The sequence below is a fragment of the Hydractinia symbiolongicarpus genome, chromosome 8 (assembly GCF_029227915.1).
Source record: "Hydractinia symbiolongicarpus strain clone_291-10 chromosome 8, HSymV2.1, whole genome shotgun sequence".
Taxonomy (NCBI): Eukaryota; Metazoa; Cnidaria; class Hydrozoa; order Anthoathecata; family Hydractiniidae; genus Hydractinia; species Hydractinia symbiolongicarpus.
Window position 1 is genome coordinate 20,142,584 of NC_079882.1, and position 14,583 is coordinate 20,157,166.

Consider the following 14,583-nt stretch of genomic DNA (forward strand, 5'->3'; position numbering starts at 1 on the left):
AAAATCTGAGTGAGTCAACTGTTTAGATTGTCACCAAATGACTCGATAATGAAGAAAAAAAATTCACTGCAGCTCAATTCTGTCATAAAGTGACCATCTATAAACAAAGCACAATGTATTTCACATTTTCACTATTTTTGAAAATCATGCAGGAGTGAAACACCCTAAATGGTCAGCACTTGTGCTGTTGGGTTCGATTCCCAAATGGGTGGTTTGGATCAGCATTTATTTTTGTAAATATATTTTATATGGCTGTGAATTTTCTAGGGATGAGTGTTAATCGTTCTCAAGATATTCACATTCGCTTTGCAATCAAATTTTGTGAGTAAACATATAGGGCTTATACAAAGGTTCCCTTTAAGCTCAAAAACGCTAAATATCAAGACAATTGGCAGGCAGGGAGATTCTACAACATTAAGAAATTTAAATATACAACAGAGGGTAGACACACTTTTTAACAAAAATAGATGTACCAATATATATTATGTTTTACTGAACTACAATTGAGAAAGGTATATCAAATCAAAATTATAGTGCACACCTCAAAATACCTTGTATATTGTAAATAAAAGATTTTTTTAATAAACTTTTAATTAAGAAACATTAGAAGCTCAAATACATCTAAAAATTTATTTTGTAAAATAATTTTAGCTGAAAAAAATTGTATAATCACAAATTTATTATCAAAATAATCAAAGTTTTTTTTCAAATTTTTTACATGATTAACTAAAAAACTTACAATCAACAGAGACCATAACCTCGCCCAAGAGGAGAATTTTGTGTGATTTAATTTGGTGGATCATTTTAAAAAAGAAAAAAACCCGGGAAAATGCAGTACTATAATTCTGACAAATATTGCACCCAAAATTTCAGTTTTTGGTTTTAGGTGTGGATAAATTTTATATTAAATTTCAGGTGGATTCAATTAGGTGTACATCAAAAAGATCCATTAATTTTCTCCACACAAAAATTACCCCTCTTATCATTATCAAATTACATAATCAATGTTTCTATTAACAATTTACTGTCCTCTCTATTCTACAGATACATATTGTTCATCAACTTCAATGCTATTGTAAAAAGGAAATTCGCAGAAGCATATCAGCTTAGGAATTTTATGAAGATTACCATATATAACGGGTGGAAGAGGTATCAATGGACTTGTCTTCTGCTTGTATTGGACATACTCCATTTTTCTATAATATAAAAAATATATATTAGTGTCCATAACACATCCCTTTTTTATAAGATGAAAGCCTTTCTTTTTAAGTGTTTTAGAATTTCTGGAATTATTGCATAGTCAAATGACTGAAAATAACTTATTCAAAAAACCATAAGGAGCTTGTTTTAGCATCGATTTATTAAATTTATGCTACACTTTTTTTAAAGGTGGTGGTGAATCAAACATTTACAACATTAGGAATATCTTACGTTTTATATTTGTCATCAGCTTTTTTTTCTAACAGTGGTATACCGCTTAGGAATAAAAGAATAGTCATCAAAAACAAAGGGCTCATAACTGCTGTCCACAACTTTTTCTCATCAATAATTTCAATGCTCAAGAGAAAAGCACCCCACCAAACCAACATCTCTCCAAAATAATTGGGATGACGAGACCAAGACCAAAGACCTGCTTCACACCAGTGATCTTTATTTTCCTAAATATTCAAAATATTGTATTTTTTATTTCAAAATAATAAGTAAAACTAAATTTTCATTTTTTTTAGATTTTAATCATTTTTTAAAAATTTCATCAAAATTATTTTATGAAAGAAATTTTTGCAATAGAAGGCTATAAGAAAATCTTCCAAACAGCAAATGTGAACATTTCTGAAAATTAGAGCATATTTTCTTTTCGTTTTCAAAAGTAGTAGAAGATATTTATCATGATCATAATGATTTTTTTTTGGAAAATGTCAATTTTCACAGAATTAATTTTTGCAAATGGGCATTTTTAATTTATTTTAGGGATTTTTTTGTGGGGAATTAGGAACTATTGTTAAATTTCGTAAATTAGAAAAAAAAATTGTGAAAATATCTTTTTGCGAAAAATGTTTCCTTAACAAATTTTGGTGGAATGTAAACTTGGTGGGTAACAAAAGAATAATATTCTTGGATCCAGGTTAACATACTTAAAATTTTCTAATCATTATCAAATAAAAGCATCTGGATATATTGGAGTTGAGCTTATTACAAGTCTTGCTAATCAGATTAAAAGGATGGTGCTATCCTGAGTGAGTGGCAGTCGAGTGTAATAGTAAATTGTTTCAAGGGCAAGGGTGATGCATTAGAAAGAGGTAACTATGGAGGTTTGAAGTTGGTTGATCAGGTAATGATAGTTATTGAAAGAGTGATTGATAAGTTACTTAGAGAAAGAATTGATAGATAAGATGGAATTTGGTTTTGTTCCAGGGCATGGCACTACGAATGCAATATTTTTACTAAGACAGCTTCAGGAAAAGTATTTAGGAAAGAGAAAGAATCTCTATTTTGCCTTTGTAGATTTAGAAAAAGCTTTTGATAGAGTGCCAAGTTATTTGGTGGGCTATGAGAAAATTAGGTGTGGATTAGTGGCTAGTTACGATGGTACAGTCTATGTACAACAATGCTAGAAGTCGTGTCAGGATTAACGATTCACTTAGTGATGAATTTAGTGTAAATTTTGGTGTACATCAGGGTTCTGCACTTAGTCCTTTGTTGTCTGTTCTAGTCTTAGAAGCGCTGTCGATGGAGTTCAGAACAGGCTGTCCATGGGAGTTATTGTATGCAGATGTAGTTGAAAAGTTTGAGAAGAGGAAGAAAGGACTAGAAGAGAAGGCTAAGGGTGAATGCAGCAAAGTCTAAAGTCATGATTAGTAGCATTGCAGCCAAGTGTGACCTTGTAGTTGGAAAGTGGCCTTGTGGAGTTTGCAGGAAAGGGGTTGGTAGTAACTCAATTTTTTGTCAGACTTGCAAGCATTGGGTACATAAGAAGTGCAGTAGTATTGGTGGAAGTTTAAGAGCTGACATTCCGTTTGTATGCAAGCGTTGCAAAGGTGAGATTATAGAGAATGAAGATTTCCAGCTTCAATGATGTACAACAGTGGCTCGTTAGAGATAGTTGAGAACTTACTTAGGTGAATGGGGGTGTTGGAAAAATTGTTATTTGCAGGATAGGCTCTGCTTGAAAAAAAAGTTCAGAGAGTTACTTCCTTTATTGACTAGCAGAATATTGTCAATTGAGTTAAAAGGTAGGTTGTATGAGGCCTGTGTAGGAAGTGTTATGTTGTATGGTAGTGAGACATGGGCAGTGAGGCAGAAAGATCTTGACCGTTTAGAAAGAAATGATATGAGAATGGTTAGGTGAATGTGTAACACCAGTCTGAGAGACAGAAAGAGTTCAGATGAGCTAAGAAGTAGGCTAAGTATCCATAGAAATAAAGATGTTATCCAGATAAGAAGATTGAATTGGCTGGGGCACTTGGAAAGAATGGAAGGATAATTGGGTAAGAAAGTGTAGAGACTTGATAGTTCCTGGGGCAAAGCCCAGAGGCAGACCGGGAAAGACTTGGCAGGAGGTTATAAGGACAGACTTAATACAGAGGAAGTTGAGTTTAGATCTAACACAGTCTAGATCAGATTGGAAGAGGGTCATTAATATACCTCGTGCCAACACATGCTAGCATGGAATATTTAAATTCAGCACCAAAATTTATGGAAACATGCCAATTTTTCAGTTTATACACAAAAGTACAACTACCTCTATTAGTAGCCAAACTTTTGATGTTTTACAAAGAAATGACCACACAAATTAACTGCAGTGAAAATTTTAAACATTACAGTCAAACTCTTATAAAATTTAAAAAATTTAAATTACGATAAATCCTGTTCTAATAATCTTTTGGTATCCTAAATTTCCTATGTTATATAATTTTGCTGATAAATCAAAATTTGCCACTCATTTTTCTCAAAAGTTCCTTGTTTTCTTTTTTAAAATTTGATAATGCTAACCCGGATCCGAGAATATACTAAAATTAAAACTTTTTCATAAAAATCCCTATTTTCTCACTAATCACCTAAATGACAGAAATAAATTGACAAAAAATTTGAATATTTTTAAAAAAAACTTTTTTATATTCAGATGTTTTTTTTAAAAAAATGTAGACATAAAAACTAAATATACTAACTGGATTGTTTCGAAAATTGAACTTTTGTTGATCAGCTATAGCTTCTATTATTAAACCAAATACAAAAACACTAATGCCAGCATAATCTGTTGCCACCAAATGTGAATTGTTGACAAGAAGTGGAGCATTAATATAAATAACTGGCAGGCTAACAGTAAATACCCATATTGCTTGAAGCAGCCAGAACACAGCAAACCTTAAGGTGTTTTCACGTTTGTCATCAAATCTTTTATCTTCACCAATCCTCAGGATACGATAGAACAAATACCCAGTTAATCTGAAACCCCATAGTACAACCAAAACAGTGATAGCAATTTGACGAGAATAAAATGTCTAGATTATATAAAATAAGTTATAAAAAAACAGTATTTTTAGGCATTCTAGAAATTCCAAAGACATTTTCTCTGCAGGCAAAAAAGTTGCTAAATTTTTCAGACTAAAAGCATTAGAAAAAGTAACTTACATTTGATAGGAAAAAAGTCACAACAGCTAACACAATAAAATTACTGCCCCCTGCAAAATCTGTAACTTTGTCAAATTTACATGTCGCTGCTACTATGAAAAAGGATGTTTGCATGCCAATGGTTATCAATGCTGCTAGCAGGACATTTCTTTGGTCGAACGAAAATACAACTGCCATCTCTTCCTTAGCTTCAAGTCGTATTACTTGTTGTAAGATTAATCTTTAAAAGAAACAGAATTTATAGCCAGCTATAGTTAGCTAAACATACGTTATGTTATGTAACCCTCTAGCACATCATGTAACTTGTTTATAACACGATATTGATATGCAGAGAAAAATTCAGTTAACCAAAAAGTTTCGATATAGGTCAAAATTATTGCCCGCCTTTAAAAATGGCAGCCGCGCGTGATTACACGCTTTATAACACAAGCCCGGACATCAAAATTCCGATTTCCTGGTGGTAGGATAAATTATCCTGATCTCGGCTACATCTTAGAAGCATCAAAATTTACTGTTACTATAAATTTTCGATACTGCTATAAACCAAAGAATTTTACTTTGTTGCATGAAAATTTCGCGATTTTGCAGAGTTTTCTTCCTCAAAACTTAGAAAGTAAAATGCCGCGAAAATGAATCTTCAGCTCAACAGCGAAATTAAGAAATGGATGGACGTCGTCGTTGTTCGCAATCGCGAAGTTAGAGCCTTTCTGTCATTAATTGCACATTTACGAAACTGCAACCTTTTTGCAAATGACAAAACTTCTAAATTTCTTTTCTCCTCTTTGCATTTTTTACAACAACCGCGGAATTAAAAGCCACGGAATGCACATATCTAAAAAAGATTAAAATGCCCCAAAAAGCTAACCTAAGAATCCGTTTGTATGCGCGAAAATTCCCGGAAAGGTCGAATCGCGATGGCGAAAAGCAAAGTTGTTTTTCTAAAGAAAATTGATTTCTTGATAACTTGCTGAACGTTTTTTCGTTTGATGACTCGTGATTTGTTTTTGTAAAATTCTGAAATCCTTAACATCTTTTAATTGATTCCAATGGGTGTATTTGACACAAATAATGGCCACCCTCTGCGTTGCGCAAGTTTATTTAAAGCTGTCTGAACTAAATAAATAGGCCGCCAGAAATAAATTGAAGTTACGAAAACAGTCAAAAGAATTGCGAAAACAAATCTTCACAAAAAAATCTTAAAATGATTCTTGCGCAGAAAACTTTTTAACATTCTTATTTGGAAAATTAATTTTCGCAAAATGCCTATTTATGATCTCGTAAAATAAATGATTGAGGTGCGGATGCTGCACAAGTTGTAAATTTCCGGGTGGCCACTCCTATCCTTTAAAAAGTAAAAATCAGGAGTAAACTAGGTTAAAAAACAACAAGGAGAATTTCAATGCAAAAACCCGTAAACAGAGACAAAATATAATCACACAAAGCAAATTCCAAAAAAACATTGAATGAGTCTGTAATATTTCGAAAATACCGGCAACATTCGTATTATGGATCCCTCTCTTAGTGTAACGATACTGTTTCTATACCCCTGTGTCAACGATAGAGCTTTTATAACCCCCTTCTGTATCAACGATACAGCTTCTATAGCTCCCTCGTCCCTCCCTGTGTCAACGATAATACAGCTTCTATAGCCCCCTCCTGCAGTGTCAACGATACTGCTTCTCTAGCCTAATGAAATATAACTGATTGTGAAAAATTATTATCCAGTTTCCCCATATTTTTACTTTTCCATGTTTTTCCAGAATAGTACACTTTTTTTAAAAAAAAGAAAACCGTTTTTTAAACCGAGTCTCAATTCTCTTAGTAAAATACCTGAATATATGCCGAAATTTTCTTAAGTTTTTTTTTAATATCTATTCCTCTATTTTCTGTGCTTTTTTTCTTTTTAAATAAATACGATTTATTTTAGAATCTTTTATTTTTATCGAAGAAAAAAACTTCTTTTGTTATTTTTAGGATAAATATTGTTAGAGTATGTTTGACTGAAAAAAAAGTTAGATTGAGTTGTGTTTTGAAATTAAGGTGATTTAAGAACTGTTAATGCAAATATCAAGATCTCTAAAAATAACACGCTGAGGCTGAGGGGATTTTCTTAAAAACTAGTCGTTAGCCCGTGGAAAATCCATGGGTTCGCCGTCCGTTTATACCGCATTGCGTGCTTCTCCCTATTGCGCAGCTAAGCTACCATTTTGTGTGACAAGCGTATACGGGTATTATAATATAGATGTTTGAGATTTATTTTCTTATAAAAATGTTTTTTTTAAAAAAAAATACATGTACTCTATTTCCAGGGGTTTCGAGGTATAGTGACCACCCTGGGTACAACAGCAGAGTATAAGCACGGGAAACATGACGATACGTCAGGACAATGATTTTTATAACCTAAATACCGTTTTAGTCCAAAACTGGCTCAAAATTTATAGAAGCTCTGTTTTTACAAAGTAAACAAAAGTCTTTTATATATTTTAGCTCCTCGTCTTACACCAATTTGGCCAGGAAGTAAAGTTTAAAGCTCACAATGCTATTTAAGAATATAAAATTTTGTAAACTTCGGTTTCTTTAATTTTTAACTAATTTACTTCAAATAACACAAAGCCTAGCAAACGCCCTTAAGCAAAAAAGTGAAAAATATTTTTTGTTTTGTAAAAAATGTTCTAATGGCATTTGAAAATTAGGTTCGTGCAAATACTCACCAATACTACTGGTACAGTTTACAATCCTAATTTAGAATGACGAGATATTTCCCCTGATTTTACTAAGATTCGCCAAGTAAATTCTACATTATTTACTTTTCTTTCTGTCCTACGAATAACAAAGATGAAATAACTCGACCGTGCTACACATTAATACAAACCACGACTTTTCTGCATCTGCTTCTTAATTTTTACAAAAAATATCTATGGTCGTTTTTTACAAATGTTATAAAATAAAAATATCTACTCTACTAGTCTAAGAATATTAGATGCTACATACAAAAGAACTGAAGTTGATAAAAAAATAATCGACTGAGCTACATAGAACCAAGAGTTAAAATATACATAAAATTATTTATGTCCTATTCTAAATAAAAGCTACAGCAAGATTGAAACGTGTTCTGCACTTATATTTACCTGGCTAATGTCAAGTCGACTACGTAAGATTTTTGTCTGGATAAAAGCAATATACAATTTTTTTCCTTAACGGTCTAACCACATATAACCTATACAAACCAATACCGTTACAATCTTTAAACATCATTGGTACAAAATTTCGCGCGTACTAATGTTTTGTGCGTTTCCACAAAAAGCTTAGTACGTGATTGCGGAATGCGTTTTAGGCTTTAAATGTCTTTTTTTATGCTTTTTCTCACGTTCTGCACATTTATAAACAAAATAATTACACAGTTTAAATAAAGATATATTGATCGTATGAAATACGTTCATACGAAATACGTTCATTTTGCTTTTGCATGAAAATTAATGCGCACGATTTTAGTACAAAAAATTTAATGTTTAAAATAGATTTACCGAACTATGAGTTTAGTTTAAACCATCCATAAATAAATTTTGATCTCACTTTCTCGAGATTCAGTGTCATCGTTAGTGGTTGAACAAAACAAAGTTACGGTTCATGAACGTTGAAAAATAGAAATTATATTGACTTTATTATATAAAAGGATACTGTAAAAAATAATTGTACTTTCAGACATAAAATGTATTTGTCTGCGTCTGCACAAGTTTCATCAAGATTTTCTCCTACTGACTACACCACATACTTAAATGTGAAACTTTTCAAATTCAAGCATCGTTTATCTCATTAAATAACTTCGTTTGTCTGCTCCATTGCACGTTGGGGATAAGGTATGGCCTTCTTTCCTTAAATAAGAAAAAAAAAATTAAACAAAATCACGCGAATTTTATGGTAAAAAAATATTGGTTGGACCGGTTCTAGGATAGTTCCCCCCGGATAATTGCTCCCAGACAATTCCCCCCCCCCTCCCTTCTCCTCTGAATAATTGCCCCGGGGCAAAGCCATAAGTTTCGTTTCATTTCAAAATTATTTTTTATATTTTTTCTTTTCCTGGCTAAACAACTGACTTATCTGCTAAATTAAATCTTCAGTTTTTTCATCATAAAGCACAGGATTTTTTTTCTCCAAATTATTACAAAAATAATGTGAAAATAAGAAAACCTGGTGTCAATTAGTTAAAAAGAATTGTGACAGTGGGATTATCCAGAGCAAATGGTCCTAGAACAAATGGTTCTTTTGCTAACATTTTGTTTTAGGTAAAACAGGCAAAAGCATAATGCCATGCTTTAAAACTGATTTTTAAACTTTTTCAGGTTTCGTCAAAATACACATGTTTAGTCTCTAAATGTTAAGTAACAAAACGAGAATTCACAAAAATGAAATACTGCGTGAAATATATTCCGTTCGTAAAACTTAGTTCCTGCAAAACGTACATTTTTTTCTTGCAATTCGCGAAATCAAAGCTCCGCTAAAATTTTCTTTTTCCCATATTGGCAACGTATAACATTACCTCTTATTGGTATTCGGCATAATCACATTCGAATTCTGTGCTTACACGTGCAGGAAATCTCACGTATGTGCCTAAGAAGAGACGAAAATACACAAGTTTTCTATCGCATTTCACGCCTATTTTATGTCAATAAATTTCTCACAGTTCACGCTTCATCGCAAAAAATTTCTCGCAGTTCACGCTTCATCGCAAAAAATTTCTCGCAGTTCACGCTTCATCGTAAAAAAATTCTCGCAGTTTATACCTATCTTATCGCAATAAATTTCTCGCAGTTCACGCCTAATTTATCGCAATAAATTTCTCACAGTTTACGCCTAATTTATCGCAAAAAATTTCTCGCAGTTCACGCTTCATCGTAAAAAAATTCTCGCAGTTTATACCTATCTTATCGCAATAAATTTCTCGCAGTTCACGCACAATTTATCGCAATAAATTTCTCACAGTTTACGCCTATTTTATCGCAATAAATTTCTCGCAGTTTACGCCTTTTTGTGCAATCTCGTTTTGATTTCATGCTTGCATATTGCAAAACGAAATCCACCATCGAGTTTTGACGAAATGAAAAATGCGAGAACAATAATGAAACTGAAATTCCTATTTTTCTAAATATCATTCAGGTAGTGTTACTAGCAATTAAAGTTGTTTTAGAGTTTTACTGGACATCATATAACTCAAAGCTATTCACGGGAATTCAATTTCACGAAGTGAAAAACAAATTCGAATAATTTTAAAATGACCCCCGGTTTTTAATTACCGAAATGTCCTAAAGTAATATACTTATTTTCTAATAAATTCTGGGTACGGTTTCGCAAAACAACAAATAAAAAACAAAAACAACACGATTATTAAAGCCATGCAGGCACTGGTGACATATAAAAGACTGTTATTTCTTAACCTTTAAAAGAACGGGTGCCGCAAATATCAGGGCGGAAAGAGCTCCACAGTTGGACCACAAAACTCCTAAGGACTTAGTCATGAAAAGGGTCCCGATATTTTGGAAAGAGGACAGGATGAGTTGGGCTACCCAACAGTACCAAACGTGAACCGTCTAGATGTTGTCCTCCATCACTAACCGCGGCTCAAATTTCGCAAAGTTGATTAAAGTTAACTGAAAACGGGGTCTTTTCAAAAAACGGGCCGCTCTTTTAAGTTTAATCGTACAGAAGAAATTTCTTAAGATGCAGCTAAAACTCAAAAATTTTTTAGACGTACCTCTCCCTCTGAAGCTATTTCTCGCTAGAAATCTGGACCACCAGTTTTGTTTCACGTCTAAGAAAAACAGATTACATTAAAACACAAATAAAAATAAAACGCATGTTACTAACGATCACAAAGCTGTTCTGATTTATACCTTTCAGTTTAAAATACCTTCCCCGCATTTCAATTTCTTTAAGCACAACTTTATTATATCCCATACTAAAATCCGCCAAATATTAGAAGAAAAACAAAAATTATGGAAATTTAGATTTTAATGGTATATAATGTTCCGATAATTAGTGTACCAATACTTACTTCCGTCTGCTGAATCAAGTTCGACTTGCTGAAACCTTTTGTGGGCATAGAACACCAGACGAATAACGATGGTAATTAACGGTATATAAACCAGAGTTTTTAGAAAAACTATGTTCGTGTTTCGTACGGTTTTTGATGTTGTGAACGGTACACTTAAAATCAACGACAGTAAACTTATGAAACACATATTCGTCAGCAGTACAATGTCCCAAAAATTGTTGGTCCAAACCCGATAGGGTTGTACGGATGAGAACACTGCTTGAAAAACCACACATGCGATGGAGAGAACAATCAATCGAGTGACTTCTTCTTGAATGAAGACAGCGATTAGCAGCAAAATAAATCTGCATACAAAATAGAACGCCGCGAACACCCGATATAAAATTTTCTCCTTAAAACAGTTCTTGAGTGCGTTTAGAATGGGCTCGACGCGTTGAATGATGGCAAAGCGAGACGTAAAAAACGGTGTAAACAGTAAAACAATAGGGAACCCCAAAACAATAAACACGAGAAAAATTAGAGCCAGGATGCCATAGTAAATATGTTCGTCTTCAAAATAACCAACAAAAGCTGCTTCGTATAAAACCAGCTTGTCATTGATATTCACCCAATGCAGTAACTTAAGAGTTACACCAGTAAAAGTTGAATAACAAACGACCAACACAAAACTTAAAGCTCTGCCAAACGAATTCCGACGGTAATCTCTCTCCGCTTCTAAGGACCGGCGATAAAAAATCTTCTGCCACAGCTTCTCTGGAATGACCAAACCCATAATAAATGTAAAAAATATCATTGAAGAGGGTGCTACATAGTTTATTGCCAATTTCTGAAGGTTATCCATGCCATTAAATAAACAAATGCCGAAACTATCACCTGTTCCTTGCACACTTGTGATGCCAATTACGAAGGAAATGAACTTATCCAATTGCACGTTTTCTGGTATTAGCAGCATGACCATCTGGTATGAATACAAGTACGCATTTAAATATCCGGAAAAAGCATCAATATTAAAATACAATATTACCATGACTAACAAACAAAGGACGATAAACATTGGAATGAGTAACAGTAGCCATGTATTCTTGCATTTTTTACACTTTTCATTCCCCAATTGAACACTAAATCCCGGTTTACATTGGCTACACAAATCACCGGTTCTTCTCTCTGCACACTGGTTTTTTATATCTAACTCACAAAGGTAGCCTTCCTGCTCTTTGTTGCAACGGCAGTAATGTATAGGACAAATCACCGTGTTTAACTTACCAGAGTTGCTGCGAAATCCCCATTTCCCTTTCAAAACATAAACTGTACCATTTTCAAGGCAACGTATAACTCCAGTGACCTCATCATCGTTATCCATACAAACGCATTTTGTCTTCTCCTTATTTAGTTCGAAACCAAGTGGACAGTCTGTTAAATTACCATTGGCTACTTCTGTGTCAACCATTAGCCCACTAGTTGTTACAAGACGAAACGGAAAAGGTTGATTAGTTTCACCATTCAATCGTAAGCGAGATATGTTGTCTCGTATAAAAAATAAATTGTTAGGGGGATCTAGCGCTACATGTTTATTTAGGATTTCAATTTTTAATGCAGCATAAACTCTTTGATTTTTTTCATCTCGCATCACTACATCCGGTGTAAAGGGAACATTCGGCTTCACATTATTCCACTGACTGGAAATAATGCTGATATCAATAGCATTTGTGACAACTTCTGGTTCATTGTTACAACTACTGTAAGTTATAACTTTCCAGTCTAGTGCAGAAGGATCTATTCTTTTCCCGCCCGACTTGCGGCAAAACTGCAAAGTGGAAGCATATATTGAATTACCGGCAGCAATTGGTGCTGAATTATTTACAAATTCAATTGTAACATTCCAATCTTTTCGCTCAAGTTCAGCATTCTCATACCGAAGAAAGCATCGTGATGTCTGCAATTTGGTCGTGCTAAAACCAACACGTGGCGGTCCTCTATTTTTTACATAAATTGCACCACCCTTTCGTCTAGCAGAATTATTTTCGAATCGCAAAAAACTGTCTTTTTCCAGAAGGATAAAAGAGGAACCGTATAAAGCCAGTGAGCCTCCTTCCAGACCTGTGTTACTATGAAATTTGGAGACACTTTTTTTACTTAAGCTTAGTGATGAGGAGTCCAAAACAATAGCAGTATAATCATTTTGAAAAAACATATTGTTGCCAATCAAACGAAGTGTTATTTCTTCAGAATAAACTGCACCTTGCCCAATTACTTTCCCATCTTCTGTCAGCTTCATACAATTTTTGATAAATTTTGAATCTTCAATCTTTACCTGGTAAGATATTCCTGGTCCAAGGACATCTTGGTTTAAGTTATGTGTAGCAAGTCCTAATGCAAAACCAACTGTTGCTTTGTTTTGCACGAAAGTACATTTTGTGATGTATATATCCCGATAGGTTACATTCTTAGAATAGATGAGTCTAGTTGGTTTAGACACAGAAATCCCTCCACCAAAGATAGCAGAATTATTCTTGAAAGTAGTATTGAAAAATGTCACCTTATTGGGAAGATTGACACCATCATCCTGAAGATGGTAAACACTGTGCACTCGAGCACCTCCACCACCAAACTTCGCAATATTGTTTTTAAACTTGCTATTGTTAACAAATAATGTATTATTCTGACTTTCAGTCTCAAACAAAATAAATAGTCCACCACCCCACAATGCCTCATTACCATCAAAGCAAGTCTTCTCAATATTTATGACATTATTTTTGCTAGTTCCACGTAAATGAACCAACATTCCAGCACCTTTTGTTTCAAATAATCTGTTGACAGGTGTGGAACTTTTGTTGTTGGCTTTAAACAAACAGTTTTTAATATAAACAGTTGTATCATGATTATATGCAGGTAAATAACTCCTTCCAGAACAGTTAAGAAAAGCACCACAAAATGTGAATTCAATAACGACACCTCCACCTGAGAACACCTCCACATCTACCGCATCTTTGCCAGAATTTTCCTTAAACGTTGTATTTACTAGCTCTATATCCTTCGCAACATCATACAATGCAATGGCAATTCCAGGACTTGTACGAAAAATGGAATCTTGAATGCGAATACTTCTACAAAAAGAGAAAAATACAGCGAAATAGGCATTTCTATTTTCAGTTGCATTTTCTTCACTTTTCGGCAGAGGATATAATACTCCACAATGTTGCATTCCAATGTTAACCAAAGAAATATATGAAGAAAATGTGAATTTCAGTCCACTCTGGTTTGATGTACAGTTTATAATAGCACCATCTATTGAAGTTAAAGTAAAGTTTACAGCAAACTGGAATTCATTCTTTGTTGACAATGAGGAATCTGTGTTTAACTGCAAAACTGTGTTATTCAGATTTCTGTTTCCATTATTTAACACATAATCCAGAGTTCTACATGATATCGTTCCCATTAAACATGACGGTGTGTCGTTTCCTTTAACACTGTCCACCTTTATTATCTTCATTGATACCATATTGAAAGTGATAAACAAGGTGAAAAAAATTAAGTGTGAAGTTATGAAATCCATTTTATTTGATGACTAAAAAAAAAGCAAAAAGTAAGTTTCATAACTTTTTTTTTCTCTTTTTAAAGTAAAAGTTGTTATTAGTTGTTATTGCTAACTGTCTGGACTTTTCAAGTGGGCAATATGGTTTTTAGGCATTCTGATTGGCTTAGCACTCTTGACGACAGGCCGATATATTGCGGTATTGCCTGTTGTCAAGAAAAATGGTAGCTTAAAATGTAAACAAGCACCAAAAAAGACATTTAAGAAGTATATCTAACTCCTACAATACATTTATCAATAAAAACACTTTCATAGGATAGAAACAAAGCAATGTCAAGTTTAACAGTTAAAATAACCAGATTCAGCAACATTT

General features: G+C 33.5%; 2 protein-coding genes across 3 annotated transcripts; both read right to left on the reverse strand.

Annotated features, from left to right (window-relative positions):
* Positions 1–388: 388 nt before the first annotated feature.
* LOC130653992 (uncharacterized) lies at positions 389–7,452 on the reverse strand. The gene is made up of 5 exons (XM_057456494.1): positions 7,341–7,452; positions 4,630–4,849; positions 4,167–4,499; positions 1,432–1,658; positions 389–1,196 (listed from the first exon to the last, which is right to left on the reverse strand). Exons 2-5 carry the CDS (start codon positions 4,804–4,806, stop codon positions 1,034–1,036), a joined length of 900 nt encoding a protein of 299 aa, XP_057312477.1. The 5' UTR covers positions 4,807–4,849; positions 7,341–7,452; the 3' UTR covers positions 389–1,033.
* A 98-nt stretch (positions 7,453–7,550) lies between these two features.
* Positions 7,551–14,267, reverse strand: LOC130653991 (uncharacterized). Of its 2 annotated transcripts, XM_057456492.1 has the most exons (4): positions 10,679–14,267; positions 10,379–10,435; positions 9,167–9,237; positions 7,551–8,501 (listed from the first exon to the last, which is right to left on the reverse strand). In XM_057456492.1, exons 1-3 carry the CDS (start codon positions 14,229–14,231, stop codon positions 9,170–9,172), a joined length of 3,678 nt encoding a protein of 1,225 aa, XP_057312475.1. In that variant the 5' UTR covers positions 14,232–14,267; the 3' UTR covers positions 7,551–8,501; positions 9,167–9,169. The 2 variants fall into 2 exon arrangements, with proteins under 2 accessions (XP_057312475.1, XP_057312476.1); XM_057456493.1 differs by lacking the exon at positions 9,167–9,237.
* Positions 14,268–14,583: the final 316 nt, after the last annotated feature.